Source organism: Mus musculus, chromosome 5, assembly GCF_000001635.26.
Source record: "Mus musculus strain C57BL/6J chromosome 5, GRCm38.p6 C57BL/6J".
In the NCBI taxonomy this organism is placed as follows: Eukaryota; Metazoa; Chordata; class Mammalia; order Rodentia; family Muridae; genus Mus; species Mus musculus.
In genome coordinates, this window is record NC_000071.6 from 76,139,990 (window position 1) to 76,155,753 (window position 15,764).

Sequence of the window (15,764 nt, forward strand, 5' to 3'; positions counted from 1 at the left end):
ACACCTCTTGGCATAGCTCCACTCCACTTAATAAATAGGTGTAACGTATCTCTACAAGACTTGGACTGTAGCACGTGGTCTCGCATGCTCCTGCAGAACTTCAAGTTGGAGTTGCATCTCGGAATTAGATTAGAGGCAGTACAAGTCTAAAGCGCAGCCTGCTCAAACCAGGTGAGCAGGAGCACAACCCAGCTCCTGAGCGCCTAGCCAGGGGCGGGGCCGCGCGTCCCGCCCAGGAGCCGCGTCACCGCCAAGCGCGCCGCCGAGGCGGGAGGGAGGGAGGGGGTGAGAGAAGGAGGGCGGCGCGGCGGCGCGCATCTGTAGCCGGCTCCCGGGCTATGGCTGGGTGGGCCGGGTTTGAGCTCTCGGCCCTGAACCCCCTGCGGACGCTGTGGCTGGCGCTGGCCGCCGCCTTCCTGTTCGCGCTGCTGCTGCAGCTGGCGCCCGCCAGGCTGCTGCCGAGCTGCGCGCTCTTCCAGGACCTGCTCCGCTACGGGAAGACCAAGCAGTCCGGCTCGCGGCGCCCCGCCGTCTGCAGGGCCTTCGATGTCCCCAAGAGGTAACGTCGGTGGCGGGGCGCGCCCGGCAGGGGGCAACAGAGGCGGCGCAGGCACGTGAGCCAGGGGCTGTCCCCGAGCCGTCCCCGGAAATGACAGAGCATCTCAAGTTGGCCCGGCCCCCAGGGAGCCGCCCTGACTTCTTTACCCCCAGTTTTCCGCTTCCCCTCCCCAGAACTTGAGGTCGTGGAAATTCATGGACTTGGAGGCAAGTTCTTCCTCGATTTCCGCAGTTCTCAGCCCGATCTGTCACAGTCAAGAAAGAAGTCCAGAGTGTGCTCCCCTGGGGCTGTGCAGACATCACTAACCTGCATCTCCACAGGTGCTCTGGCAAACTAGCCCAGTATGCCCTGCCCCAACCCATCCCGGAAGGCTCAGTAACCAAGTTGTGAAATACTAAAATCTTCCGGGGTACATATGGACTCCGCTGAGAATATGTGAGACCCGCCACATGGCTTTCCTTTCCTTTTCTTTCTTTCTTTCTTTTTTTTTTTTTTTTAACTCCACGATGAATTCAGTATGTAGATGGAGAAGTCATCTTAACACAGTATTCTAGATAATAAAGCTGTGTCATTTTTTTTTATGAAATTCATCACGCATTTGCATTTAGAATTGAATTGGAAGGAATGTGATGGGTTCTGACGGATTCATCTAGATTGCTTTAGAAATCTGTAGCCGTTGCCCACCTCTGCAGATGGCGGTGGGGCTATCAACTGGCCCCAGCTATGTCCTGACTGTTGGAGGGGGTCTTTCAGGGGGTTAGTGTGAGAGCAGAGTACCATGTCATTGTGAAGAATGAATGGTAAAGAGATTAAGACCCGGAAGAACTCTTCCTTAGAGGCCCAATTTTAAGACCATCCTACCGTCCTCTTATCCTCGGGTTTGATTGGCCTATATCCCTTATGCTATATAGCAATTTATTTTCTGACTTTTGAGAGAGGTTCTAGTGTCCCCAGAGTTCAAAGCACACTTAAAAATCACTTATACTCAGTCTCTCTGGATGGGACTCCTCAGCTGCTACACTCAAGTCTGCCTTTGTGTGACAGCCAAGAAAGAGGTGGGCCTTCCCTGTATTCATCCCGGTAACACTTGGTACTCTGGGCTTCTTCTAATTCTTAACAGTATTGTGAAATAATTATTCTTTCCTTCTTCCAGAACTCAGAGCAGAACTTCCCAAGGTGTTCAGGTGCTCCGAGGTGACAGGGCCTATTGTTTTTCCCTAAATTGAGTTGGTTTTTGTTTGTTTGTTTTTCCTTCAATACTGGAGAAGGTCCAACAAATCCAGGCCTATAAGGAAAGGCATTTTTAATTGAGACAAAGGTTTAAAAACAAAACAAAACAACCAAAACGGGAATATTTGCATCAAAACATTGTCCTTTGTAATGGCTGCCCCCCCCCCCCCTTTTATATGAAAAGGGGATAACTGGAGTTGACAAGTTTTCATTTCCCTATTTCCAGAGGACCTCCCATGGCATTGTGCTTAGCACATTCATAATGGGGAAATTATAATAATTGAGTTAGAGAGCACTACCACAGCGGAGTTGCTCGTATGTCACATGCTAAGGACTTGAAAGCCTTTCTCCCCTTGATCCTCATGACAGACCTGGGAGGGACCTGCCATCTTCAACATTTTCATCCATGTGTTCACAAATTCAGGCTGGTTGTACAGTGAGTGTGGCGGCTAGCCCTTGCAGCCTGCCTGTCGGTGTAAGATGCCGAACTCCTGACCTCCAGGGTGCCAGGCAAGCTCTTCCACCTTGCAGACCTGAGTCCTGTCTGAAAAGTCCAATGGCAGTGGATTACCCTGGCGGGAGACACTTTGTAACATCTCGGCTAATCCAGATTTTATAGTATTTGGTAACCTTAGCTAAAGTGCTTCCGACTTAAACATTTTTGAATAGTTTCTCCTTTTGCAAAATGTAATGACATCGCCAGGAATGAAAATAAAAATTAAGTTGGTGACTTCCACACTTACAAACAGGCAGCGCAGAACCCCGTTTCTGCACATAGGGTAGTATTTAGGTCCTTTCGCTGGTAATTATTTCTCCTAAGGAAGCAAGAATAAAACCTAAGTCAGTTCCTGGAATGTTGTTTCCTATTCTCCAGCATGGGATCTATTGTTGGCTTGCTTGTTTGTCTAAGTTTTCAGGGTGTTTGCTTGTCCCCCTCACCGGGCTCATGGTAAAAGCTCAGATACAGTATCTTCAGTAAGGCCTTCCATACCTGCCTTACTTAAAATGATAATTCTGCATCTGCCAAGAGTCCTTTTTCCTCCCTGCGTTCAGCCATAGCCCATAACAAACACCCAAGTAGTTGTTGGTCAAAGGAGTACCCACACCATGTATAGTCATAAAGATAGCTGTGTCCTACTCTCAGGACTTGGAAAACGGCATTTCTAGGAAGCAAGTTACAGAAGGAGGAAAACGGAGGAACAGAAGGAGGAGCATGTCTTAGCCAGAAGGCAGTGAGGATTTGAGATGTGCATTTTAAGTCTTTATAAAGACAAGCAAGGCCGGGCTGTGATGGCGCACGCCTTTAATCCCAGCACTTGGAAGGCAGAGGCAGGCGGATTTCTGAGTTTGAGGCCAGCCTGGTCTACAAAGTGAGTTCCAGGACAGCCAGGGCTACACAGAGAAACCCTGTCTCCGGAAAAAAAAAAAAAGACAAGTAAGACAAAGCAAGACATAGGACCTCCTATAAAGACCAGAAAGTGTTTCCTGTGTTAAGACGTTCAGACAGCAGAACAGAATGTGAGACTGAAAAACAGTGATGTGTGTTTAAAGTAAAGCTGGCGTGGGAGAAGTAGCGCCGTATGTAAGGCATAGCTTAGCAGTTCATTTGAAACAACTGATTCACCTGCCTGTAGGTTTCACATAAATTGGCTGTGTGTGATGCAGGGCTAGGAAAAGACGCTCAGGCAAGCCTCGTCTGAAGGCAAGGGAGCAACAGTGTGATGTAAACACCAGTCATTCTAGCTGCACCTAGAGCCAACTGTAGCCACTGCTGTGCCCTTGGATAAGAAACCAGTAGTTTTCCATGTGCCACGAGAAGAAAGCAAACTATGGTATTGTTGTGAAGATGACATTTCATAACCATGCCTCTTCCCCTGCTTCCCAGGCTATGTCCTTTATGTCACAACTAAACAGCCTCCATGTCATCAGCAGATAGATAGATGCTCATTATTTTTTGCTTAGGAATGTTTTGCCTGCATATATGTCTGGGCATCATGTGCATGCCTGGTGCCCCTGGAGGCGAGAACGGGGATCCCTATCCCTCGGAAGTAGATGGGTTTGATGGTTGTGAGCCACTATAGTGCTAGGAATTGAACCTTGGCCTTTTGGAAGAGCAGCAAGTGTTTTAACGGCTGCTCGGCCATCTCCCCAGCCCATCTCAAAATATTCAGATGGATCTTTTGAAACTGAAAACTTTTAAAAAATGCTTTATTTTTGGTAAGCCTAGAGGGATTCCCTAGTACAAAAGCCAGCACCCTTATAGGGCTCTGTGTCCTCTGTCCCCTCTTCCTGGTTATGTTACACAACCACAAGGAAGCCACAGAGGGAGCACACCCAGAACACACACACCCCCAGGGCCCTTGTAGTCTTTTCCTCTGCTTGGACAGTGTGAAAGGCACCTCACTTAATAGTGTACACTCATTTTCATAGTCCATCCATTTTCCTGCAAAATTTTAACTTCATGTGGAATGCTTAGGCTTAAGATGTATGCTATTAAGTAAGTGAAGTCACACAACCTCACAAAAAAATAAATTAAATGTTCTCTCTCATATGCAGACCCTAGCCAATGATCCATGTATGTGTGAACACATATACATGTGGCTACATTATACCATGAAGAAAGGAGAAGGAAAAAGGCTAAATGTAAGGGGCAGGAAAGAACTGGATATAGAATACCAGTTGTTAAAGGAGGATATAGAACTAATTGTTTTCCTAATTCTACCATTAATTTTTTAGTTATTTGGTGGCAGATAAGTACATAAAATATATTAGATACTGAAAGTGTAAAATCTAATGTACAACTTCACAGCTCCATTCTGAATGCCCATGCTAACAATATAGAAGGGTATTACTCAATTGAATAGACCTTGGTTTAGCTAATTTTAGTGTGTGATGTTTTTATTTATTTGCAAGGTTGGGTTTTTGTTTTTAAGATTTATTTATTTTGTTTATATGAGTAGCTGTCTTCAGACACACCAGAGGTTGACATCAGATCCAATTACAGATGGTCATGAGCCACCATGTGGTTGCTGGGAATTGAACTCAGGACCTCTGGAAAAGCAGTCAGTGCTCTTAACCATTGAGCCATCTCTCCAGCCCCCTCAAGGTTCTTTTTTGTTTGTTTGTTTTTTAATAATAAAGTTTATTTATTTATTTGTTTGGTTTTTGTTTGTTTGTTTTTCAAGACAGGGTTTCTCTTTTGTATAGCCCTGGCTGTCCTGGAACTCACTTTGTAGACCAGGCTGGCCTCGAACTCAGAAATCCGCCTGTCTCTGCCCCCCAAGTGCTGGGATTAAAGACGTGTGCCACCACCGCCCAGCAATAATAAAGTTTATTAAAGAAGCATTTTAAGGAAGCATGCAAGGTTTGCATATTCTGTACAGATGTCCCTTCCAGAAAAGCCACCAAATCACTGATCCATAATGACATCCCTACTACTCTGGTCCCTTGTCAAATATTACAATAGATGCCTGAAAACATTACTTACTCCACTAAACGGGTCTCCCATTAAGACTTAGACCAGGTCTGTTTACATCCTTCAAGTTCAGGCTCCTAGAACTTGGCCTAACCCACTTTAAGTTGGACCTCAATACTTATGAAAGAAAAAATAGATCAAGTACCCAGCCCTTCCTTCTCCCCAAAACCTGCAAAGCATACAGTGAAAAGCGTCTTAACCTTGCATGGCCAGAGTGTTCAGCCCGCACTTGGGCTAAGCTCCGGACAGTATGTTTTAAGGATGACCTGGAACAGAGCTGACTCTAGGAGCTATGGTGGCAAATGGCTGTGATGCACAAGCTGTTGAGGAAATGAGGCCTTTCTTTACGTGGTTTCTGAACAGTCGGGTGGGTGGATAATTCTGGCAGGATTTGCCAGCTGCAGCTGGGCACAGAGTGGGCTGGAGCAGGATGATGGGATCAGGGCAGAGTTTGTCAAACTGGGATTCTGGCCATGGGTGCAGGCATGACTTCCTTTACAGGCATGTTCTGGCCCACGTGGAAAGGCTTCTGAGCTGATGTTTAATTCTCTTTGGCGCCCAGTCATCTTTGATTGTCTCAAGGCAAAGTGAAAAGAAGAAAAGGAGATTATTGTTAGTGTATGAAAGACCAGGGGAGGTCACGTAATTACCTGAATTGATTTGAATAGAGGAGAAAAAATCCAAACTGAGCATCTCTAACTCAAAAAATATGAAACGCTTTGACATCCAAACTCTTGCGTGTGGACATAGTGCCCCATGTAGAAAATCTTTTACACCTACCTTCATGAGATTGGTGATGGTCAAACGGCAGATACATTAAACAGTAACATTTATATAAGGTCACCTTTAGCATATCAGGTATATAAGGTATTAGTGATATAAGTATGTTCTGTGTTTAGACTTGGGTCTCACCCTTCAAGTTCTCTGTCAGTGTATTTGCAAAAATCCTAGGTGTTTCAGATAGGAGAGGCATAGGAGGGTAGAGCTCAGAAGAACCTGTGAGGGAGCTGGGGAGGTATGCAAGCATTCGAATTAGAATTCCCCCATACCTGAGTAAAAAGATGGCTGTCTTAGGCTTTTATTGCTGTAAGGAGAAATCATGTCCACTGGGGCTGGCTTATAGTTTCACAGGCTTAGTCCATTATCATCATGGCAGGAAACAGCAGCAGGCAGACATGGTGCTGGAGCAAGAGTTATACATATTGATCCGCAAGCAGCAAGGAGAGACTGTGTGTACAATGTCACTGTATCACAATGCTTGAGCATAGGAGAGCTCAAAGCACATCCCTGCACAGTGACACACTTCCTCTATCAAGACCACACCCACTCCAACAAGGCCACACCTCCTAGTAGTACCACTCCCTATGTGCTAAGCATTCAAACACATGAGTCTCCAGGGGCCATACCTATGAACCATCACAGTGGGTGTGTCCCCATTACAGCACAGCAGAGAGGGTTGCTGGAGTTGGCCACCACATAGTAGTACCCCAGTGGTGCTCCTGGCATGGTGAGTGATTTTGTTTTAGCAAAGCAGCTGCACCTTTTACATTCATTTCATTGGTTTTGTGCCATTATGTTTATTTGCTTTGTAAATGATTTATATAAAATAGGTTCATGGTCTTAGTTGTTGGAGACATAGAATCATAAGGCGTTGCCACCTAGCGTTATTGTTGCAATTTTTTTCGCATTATAAAAAAATTAAGGGGCTGGTGAGATGGCTAAGCGGTTAAGAGTACTGACTGCTCTTCCAGAGGTCATGAGTTCAAATTAATTTGGAAGGCTTGAGGAGGAAGAAAATGGATCAAGTCGTAAATGGCCTGCCACATAAGCGAGAGAAGCTGAGTTCGATCCCTAGCGCACTCATAAAAGCCAGACATAGTACATCACCTATAATTCCAGTGCTAGGGAGCGTGGGAACTAATGACCAGCTAGTTTAGCTGAAGGTGCAGGCAGAGCTCCCTGACATGCGTGCTGGAAATCGAACTTGGGTCATCTGCAATAGTGCGTGCGCACACGCGTATGAATGATAAATTTAAATTTTTTAAGTGAGGTGTATGAGACCGCAAAGATGGTTTAGCAGTTAAGAGCATTCGCTGCTGTTTCAAAGGACCAGGTTCAATTACTATGATCCAGTTTGGGATCTAACGGACTTTCGCAGATCTCACTGATATTAGCACGATTTAGTTCTTCAGCGCCTTGTGAGAATTCAGGGACCATTCTTGTTACCCAGAAACAGATTGTTAACTGATCCCTTTTCTACTCCAGTTTAATGGGTCTTGTGACTTGGAGGTACCTTTCGAACTAGTCCCACCTGTAGAATTCAGGTTCTCTTTACAACTGAAACTCTGCTCTGGGATGTGGGTGGAGGGGGCGGGTCCGGGGACTTGGAGAGGTTGTAGCTGGCTGCTGCCTAACTCTTCCTCCTTCTGCAGGTACTTTTCTCACTTCTACGTCATCTCAGTTGTGTGGAATGGCTCCCTGCTCTGGCTACTTTCTCAGTCGTTGTTCCTGGGAGCACCTTTTCCAAACTGGCTTAGTGCTCTGCTCAGAACTCTTGGGGCCACACAGTTCCAAGGTAATTTGGCTCCCTAGCCTATTCCTGGTTCCTGTTCGTGTTCTCACCAATCATGTCCCTCTGCAGGGCCTGGTAAGTGAGGGCGGACAGAGTTTGCCTGGTTAGTTGGTCCCCAGTCCTCAGTGAGCCTTAGCCAAGCCCAGGGGTCAGGCACTGGTTGGCTGTCTCGCAAACCTGTGCTGAACGCGGGACTGGCTGTCCTCCTTCTGATATTATCAGTGCGTGATAATCTTATGAAGATGGTCTCACACGAGCAGGGGAAGCTTTGGAAAAACCTCAGGTTTGCATAGACACGTTTATTTATCATTTATCCAGCCACAGCTGGAATCAAGTCTTAGGGCTCAGAGAAATTTGACTTTAAAAAAATCACTTTTTGGTAAACTTTTAGAAAGGTTTGGGGACTGGTGAGATGGATCATGGGTAAAGTTGTTCCCACCAGATGTGGTGATTTAAGGTGCATGTGCAAGACCCATGTTGTGGAAACCGACTCCTGCAAGCTGTCCTTGACCTATACCACACACACACACACACACACCCCACATGCTTTCAAGAGAGTAAATAAATTAGTAGTTCAAAAAGAGAAATGTTGTATTGTGAGTCTTCTGCTAAACAATGAAACTGAGTAGCAGTGGTAAGGGCTCTGTGGAAGGCGCTGGGGGTCCTAATGTGTGCATGCTCTTGTTGCTTGCCGTGTTTATGCATGTGTCTCTTTGTTGCTTGCTGTGTTTATGCATGTGTCTCTTTGTTGCTTGCCATGTTTATGTATTTAGATTAGATTTGAGGAGTTCTTATTATTTGTTTTAACATGTTCATAAAGAATTGAAAACTGGGTTTTCATTTACTTAAAATACAAAGAGCAAGTGACTCTATACTGATAGACTTTGGAGTGGAGTCCTTGACCTTGGGGCAGGGTCATACTTAGAAAGAAACACTAAGGGATTGCTGGTCAGGTTCTTCACCTGGGTCCCAGTGAGACCTGGGAATAAGAATTCACTGGGCTATGTCCTTGCAGTGCCTGACTGTGTTACTCTTTTTTGTTGTTGTTGTTGTTGTTTTGGTTTTTTTGTTTTTCGAGACAGGGTTTCTCTGTGTAGCCCTGGCTGTCCTGGAACTCACGATGTAGACCAGGCTGGCCTCGAACTCAGAAATCCACCTGCCTCTGCCTTCCAAGTGCTGGGATTAAAGGCGTGCCCTACCACCACCTGGCTTGTGTTACTCTTTTTTAAGAACAGGGACTAGCGTTTATGATATTTTAAGAACGAGCTTTTTCTCCTATGTTCTTGGAGCATGTAATGACAGGCCTTTAGGAAGGTGGATCATGGGGCCCTCTCTCTCTGCAAGCGTGTCATTTCTCCTTTGCTTTTCCTTTGGCAGCCCTGGAGATGGAGTCCAAGGCTTCTCGGATGCCAGGTAAGTGCTTCACTATTCAACTCCAACCTGTCCTTTATTTTATTTTATTTTATTTTATTTTATTTTATTTAAATCTGGAAAGGAATATTCACCTGCTTGATGCCTGCCTCTGTCTCTCCCTTGATGTGGTCCCACCAGATAGGACTGATCCAACATTACTATGAGTCTGTCCCTGACCGACTACATTCAGGAGTCGGTTCAGGAACTAAAGACCCACGGACTCTGAGCCCTGAGCACCTCGAGCCTTCATGGTGATGCCCATGTACCCCAGAAGGCTTTTAAATGAGGGCATCAGAGATGAGTGCTGTCCCCCTCCCCAGCACCCTGCCACTAATTTACCACGTGACTCATTCAGCCTGTGTCCTCACACTTTGAAGGAGGAAGCTTTAGTTTAAATGGTCTCTGTAGCCCTTTGACTCTGGTCTTAGGTTGCACAGTGAGTAAACTCAACCCTTGACCCGATCCTGGAGGAGAGACTGAGACTGACCATGTCCCCTTCTCTCCTGCATTGCAGCGGCTGAGCTGGCTCTGTCTGCCTTCTTGGTCTTGGTGTTCCTCTGGGTCCACAGCCTTCGGAGACTCTTTGAGTGCTTCTACGTCAGTGTCTTCTCTAATGCAGCCATTCACGTTGTGCAGTACTGTTTCGGGCTTGTCTACTATGTGCTTGTTGGCCTGACTGTACTGAGCCAAGTGCCCATGGATGATAAGAATGGTAAGTGGCCCTGCCAGTAGGTTCTAAAGTCATCATAAGTGGCCCTGGCAGTAGGTTCTAAAGTCATCATGTCAACAGGTAGATACTTAACCATCGTGACCACTAAAACCTAGGAACAGCACCTAGGATCCGTAGCAGATCCTTCAGTGACAATAGGACAGTACAAATCATTCCTGGGGCCGTTTAAGGAATGAAGTTAAACTGTGGGAGGTGGAAGGAGAGCTGAGATCTGAACAGCAGGTGGGAGCCTCCGAAGAAAGGGCCACCAAAGGAAGAGGCCTCCCCACAGCCCCGTTGTCTAGAAGTCACTCTGTGGGATTAAATCCCAGACCAGGAGACAGAGGTGCTTGAGGTAAGTAGCTTGGATTTGAAGAAGGAATGCAAACTGTTCTCTTGACTTTCTTTCTTGGGATGGCTGCCTTCTCGACAAAGCCCTTCTTCATGTGGGGCAGCCTGAGGGAAGAGGAAAACCGAGTGTTGTGCTAAATGGAGATTGCCTTAAGGTTTCCAAGTGCTCTCTAGCCAGGAAGAGGGAAGCAAACGTTTGTGTGTGAGAAGGAAGTGAGGTTGGTTGGTGTTTTACACGGACCTGCACACCGCTGTCTGACTCTCGGTTTCATAAGACGATATGTACATATGACACAGAGTTCTTCTCCTCTTTGGTGATTGGAATGATTGTTTTGGTGCTGAGGCTAGCTTGATCTTGAAGCCTTGGGCTTTCAGCCCAGATCTTCTGGGACCCTTTTTTCCATGTCCTATATCATAAGTTAAGATGAAGATCTGTATTTCCAACTACCAGTGACTGAGCCTTTTTTTTTTTTTTTTTTTTTTTTTGGGTTTGATTTCAGTCTCAGAGTGCTCCTTAAAGTCTGCCCTGTTGCTATAATACACTTCCCGGGGCTGTAAGAATTATTTGAAAGGTAGGCTTATTGACCAGGTAGCCCGTCAACTTGTGAATTAGTTATTCGTTCCAGCTATTCAGGCAGCTGCTCTTCTAATCCCTCCAGATTTCATTGTATTGGATACTTTCTGGATGCTGTGATAAAACACTATGACCAAGATGGCTTCCAGAAGGAGGACCTTAACTTGGCTCACAGTGACAGAGGGCTGAGAGTCGATCCCAGCAGGTAGGCTAGGCGTGGCAGCGAACCACCAGGAGCAGGGAGCTGAGAGCTCACGTCTCAGCCAGGTTTAGGAAGCAGAATGAGAAAACTGCAAGTAGGGAGAGGCTGTATAGTCCCAGGCTCACCTGCTGTGCTCCCTCCAAGGCTGCACCTCCTAAACCTCCACAGTCTCACCAACTGGAGCCTAAGGGTTCAAATCCCTGAACCTCCGGAGAACAGCTCTCACGTAAAATCCATAGTAATCACTCATCAAATCAGGCTTCCCGCCCAGGTCTCCCCTGGGTGTTCAGATGCACAGCCATCATCTGGGGTTATTTGGCCAGAGAACTTTCCAGATTCCTTGGTTGCCCATTAGTTTTCTCTCTGTCAGCTTCTGTTGGCCTTACATCACTTTTCTGAATTTATTTCTGTGGCTGGAGCCCAGCTTCTACATTCTGCCTCATAAAAAAAGAAAAAAAATGGTCAAATCTTGCACGCGCCAGACTGGCCAGCAGTAACGACGCTGCAACAGGATCCTTCTGCACACGTTTATTGGGAGAGCTTGATTGCAGAGGCGAAGAGACCCTGAGCCCAGAACTGGTGCTGCTTATATAGGCCTAGGAGAGGCGTGTCTCACACCCGGATTGGTTATGCACTACGCCTCATTTGCATGCTCCTCATCTGATTGGCTACTCTCTCTCTCTGTACCTCACAGAGCCTCATTATCATACCTCATTTGCATGTCTCACATCTGATTGGTTATACTCTCAAAGCCTCATTATCATGCCCGGGCCAGGCAGTGTCTTTGCAAAAAACTTTACTGCATATGTACACATTGGTTGTTTGTCCAAACTTATGCATGGTGGCCAGCAGTAGTCAGTGCCACTCTGCAATGGCACATGTGGCTTCCCACAGTCAAAAAAGGCAGCTGAGGAACACACAAAAATATCTTCCTAAGCACTATAAAACTGCTTCCATTTCATTTTGCTCATGGGGTCACCTGGAGTCACTGGGGCAGAATGACTGTATTGGTTACTCCCGCTTAGCGTTGAGACCAAACACTGCAGACAAGAAGCAGCTTCACGAAGAGGGAGGGGGTTGTTTAAGTGGAGAGTGCCTCGCAGCGGGTGTGTATGCCAGCCAGGGGTGTTAGGTTGCTCACAGCTATACTCTCAGTGCATAGGGTAGAAAGGCAAGAGGACCACTTCAAGTTCAAAGCTAGCTTTGTCCAGGTACTGTATTCCAGGCCAGCAAGGACTACAAAGCAAGGCCCGATCTCAAAAAAGGCAAATCAAAACTCACCTCCACAGTGGGGAAAGCTGTCTTTGCCATCTGTAGGATCTGGTAGGAATCCTGTAGGTTTGAGTGTCTGTGGGCCTGGGTCCACTCCACTGGGTTTGTCTGGCCTCAGAACCCGTGTCGGTGGTCAAGGGCGCAGACCAATCTTACAGGGCCCTTATGTAAGAGAAAGGAGTGTCTGTGGCCCAGAAGAGGCGAGTTTGGAACTGAAATCACCACAGGTGAGTTTGGTGGATCCTTGTCAGCCATTAACTAGCCTCCACGACCCTCAGTGCTGTTACCTCAAACAGCTTTTTAGGGCTTTGCCTCAGCTTGAGGGCCCCTGGCTATGGCCGATGTTCAGTGGACAGTGTTTATCTCTTCAGTTAAGACGAGGAAGTCAGTTCTGCTAATGATGGTAAGGATTCTGTTTGCTGTTCTCGTGCCAGTGACTTGCTCTGGGAGTCCTTCTGCAGTCTCCGTTCCTTCCTTGGTGCCACATCAAAGGGAAGGCCTCGCTACAGGAGCTGCTGCTTTGGGAACAGCGTCTCAGACTGGGTTCTCTCTGATCCAGAAAGGGCCTTGTTGTGTTGCTCTTCTCTTTATGAGAGACCAGTTACCCTTTACCTCAGAAAATCTCTCTACTAGCCAGAACTGGGCAGTGTATGCATGCTTTCTTCTCCATCTCCCTCCTCCCTCCTCCCTCCCAGGTTTGTAGTTCAAATTGTCCTTGAACTCCTATGTACTTGGCTGGCCTTGAACTCGTGATCCTCTTGCCTCAGCTTCCCAAGTGCTAGGCTGACAGGCATGTACCCACCATGCCTGGGTTAGCTCAGCTTTCTGTATTGAGGATCTCCCTGGCCGGGCTCTGGGTGGCAGCTCAGGGAGATGTTTCTTTAGAGAATTTTTTTCTGGATGGGAAAAAGTGAGCAAGAAGACTCAGCCGTAGATGCACAAAGCAATCTGACCCCACCGTAAGTCACCCGGGGGTGGACTGAGTTTGCTCCAGAAGCGCTTGCAGAATGTTTGAGGGAAGATGTCAGTACGGTCTCTGCCTGGGACCACCAGAGCTTCGGAGACTGGGAAGCTGCTCTAGCTGTCCGGAGGCCATTGGGCAAGGGTAATATGGTGATGTAATTCTTTGACCGCTGCAACTCTGTGGCACTGGCTAACAGAACTCGTACTCCCGTAGTGTATGTTCTGGGGAAGAATCTACTGATACAAGCCCGGTGGTTCCACATCCTGGGCATGGTGATGTTCTTCTGGTCATCCGCCCATCAGTATAAATGCCACGTCATCCTCAGCAACCTCAGGAGAAACAAAAAAGGTGAGGTGACTTCCGGGGCTTCTCAAATGGCCTCTCGCCTTCAGGGGCTGCTTCCTCTATCCCTTCCTTCCCTTGTCGATACCAGATACTCCCTTTTTTTTTTTTTTTTCCGAGACAGTGTTTCTCTGTATAGCCCTGGCTATCCTGGAACTCACTTTGTAGACCAGGCTGGCCTTGAACTCAGAAATCCACTGCCTCTGCCTCCCAAGTGCTGGGATTAAAGGCGTGCGCCACCACCGCCCAGCCAGATACCCGCTTTTGACAAACACCATCCTGAATCACAATCCTCTGCTGTAAAGTGAGGTGGCAGATCTGGGGACGGCGCCGCACACATGTACTTGATGGAAAACTCATTTGTGTATGGAGTCCTGTGACCCCAGCTGAGGGAAAGAAACTTGGCTTCTGAGTTAGCCTGGGCTGACTCTCCGTGGGTATGGGTGAGGAAACAGAGGCACAGGGAGATTCAGCAGTTTATGTAAAGTTACGCAGTGTGCTTGTGAGAAATGGTGGGAAACCCAAGCAGAGGGCTTTTTAGGTTTTTCGATTTGATTTTTGGTTTTGTTTTTATTTGGTTGGTTGGTTGGTTGGTTTTTTTCTCATTGCTGTTTTTGCTTTGAGATGGAGGTCATTCTAGTGTAGCCCTGGCTGTCCTGGAACTCACTAGGTAGACCAGGCTGACCTCAGAGCTCAGAGAGATCCTTCTGCGTGTGCCTCCCTCCCAACTGCTAGAATTGAAGCCATGCAACACTCCTGCCTGGCTACAATTGATGGGCAGTGGGGGTTGACAGGATTAGATACTCGGTAGAGGTTCTGTCAGCGATCTTAGAAGTGGAGCGGTAACAAGTGATCGCCCTTCCGTTTCAGGTGTGGTCATCCACTGCCAGCACCGGATCCCCTTTGGAGACTGGTTCGAGTACGTGTCTTCAGCTAACTACCTAGCAGAGCTGATGATCTACATCTCCATGGCTGTCACCTTTGGGCTCCACAACTTAACCTGGTGGCTGGTGGTGACGTATGTCTTCTCCAGCCAAGCCTTGTCCGCATTCTTCAACCACAAGTTCTACAGAAGCACATTTGTCTCCTACCCAAAGCATAGGAAAGCGTTCCTCCCATTTTTGTTTTAAAGCGGGCTTTATGGTGAAGAAAGCCAGGTGACAGATTCCATTCCTAGAGGCACTGAGACAGAGACCAAAGTACACTTTCTGCGGGAATGTTTGACGGTCCTTGTTCTACTTCAGAGCCAGCCGAGCAGTGTTCACCGAGCGAGGCGTTATTCCTGGAGAACACATTCCAGCAGACCTAGGCTTGCAGGATCGGCTTTCTGCCAAGCTTTACAGAGCTAACTGATAACAAGTAAACGGGTGTCTCCAAACTGCTTTCTGGCCGCACTAACCAGTATAAACAGCTGTGCATGGATACATGCATGCTTGAGTCAGTCTCTCTCTCTCTCTCTCTCTCTCTATCTCTCTCTCTCTCTCTCTCTCTCTCTCTCTCTCTAGCTGTGGGAACAGTTAACTGCACTGAGTGCTGTGGGAGATCATAGGTTTTTAATAAATGTCACATGCCAATAAAAACAGGAAACTCTGAAAATAATATGAATGTACAGTATCAGACCGGTGGTTCCAGGGAGTAAAGAGTTTGTTGGAGTGAGTTAACATTCTTCCTTTTCTCACCGATATCTCCCGTTATAGCCCCACTCCCTCACTTGCCCTGCAACCAACCTAATAATAAGTTTAGAAACTTCTTTGATGGAATTCTCTTTTTGATGTTTGTACTGAAAACATCGAGAAATAAAATATTTTTATACGTATGCATACAGCACGCCCTGGACTGGGTAACATGGAAGGAAGCAGTCTCTCTCTATCCTTACAGTGTTTACATATGCCTGGGTCTGTTTCAACTGTGGGGAAAGTCCAAAGGATAGCAAGGAATAAAGCTATCCCTTAGGTAGCTTATGTTAAAGGAAGTGTCCAGTCAGGTCAATGGGAAGCAGAGGCATAGGGTGAAAGACTGAAGCAAGAAAGAAAATACCATTTTCCCGGCAACAGGAAAGCCTCCACATTCCTACAGTGGAATATTTCTAGGCTGGGATGTA

General features: G+C 47.0%; 1 protein-coding gene across 2 annotated transcripts; it reads left to right on the plus strand.

Annotated features, from left to right (window-relative positions):
- The first annotated feature begins 283 nt into the window (after positions 1-283).
- Positions 284-15,514, plus strand: Srd5a3 (steroid 5 alpha-reductase 3). Of its 2 annotated transcripts, XM_006535162.1 has the most exons (7): positions 468-559; positions 880-994; positions 7,697-7,839; positions 9,214-9,249; positions 9,764-9,961; positions 13,535-13,669; positions 14,534-15,490. In XM_006535162.1, the coding sequence occupies exons 2-7, from the start codon at positions 975-977 to the stop codon at positions 14,791-14,793; spliced, it is 792 nt and encodes a 263-aa protein (XP_006535225.1). In that variant the 5' UTR covers positions 468-559; positions 880-974; the 3' UTR covers positions 14,794-15,490. The 2 variants fall into 2 exon arrangements, with proteins under 2 accessions (NP_065636.2, XP_006535225.1); NM_020611.4 differs by lacking the exon at positions 880-994 and having other exon boundaries at positions 284-559; positions 14,534-15,514.
- The last annotated feature ends 250 nt before the right edge of the window (positions 15,515-15,764 follow it).

Bases quoted from the DNA above. Each gene is read 5' to 3' on its own strand.
- Srd5a3 (NM_020611.4), top strand. From the start codon at position 339: ATGGCTGGGTGGGCCGGGTTTGAGCTCTCGGCCCTGAACCCCCTGCGG. The intron at 9,962-13,534 runs GTAAGTGGCCCT...GTACTCCCGTAG, and splicing joins GCCCATGGATGATAAGAATG to TGTATGTTCTGGGGAAGAAT. The intron at 13,670-14,533 runs GTGAGGTGACTT...CTTCCGTTTCAG, and splicing joins CCTCAGGAGAAACAAAAAAG to GTGTGGTCATCCACTGCCAG.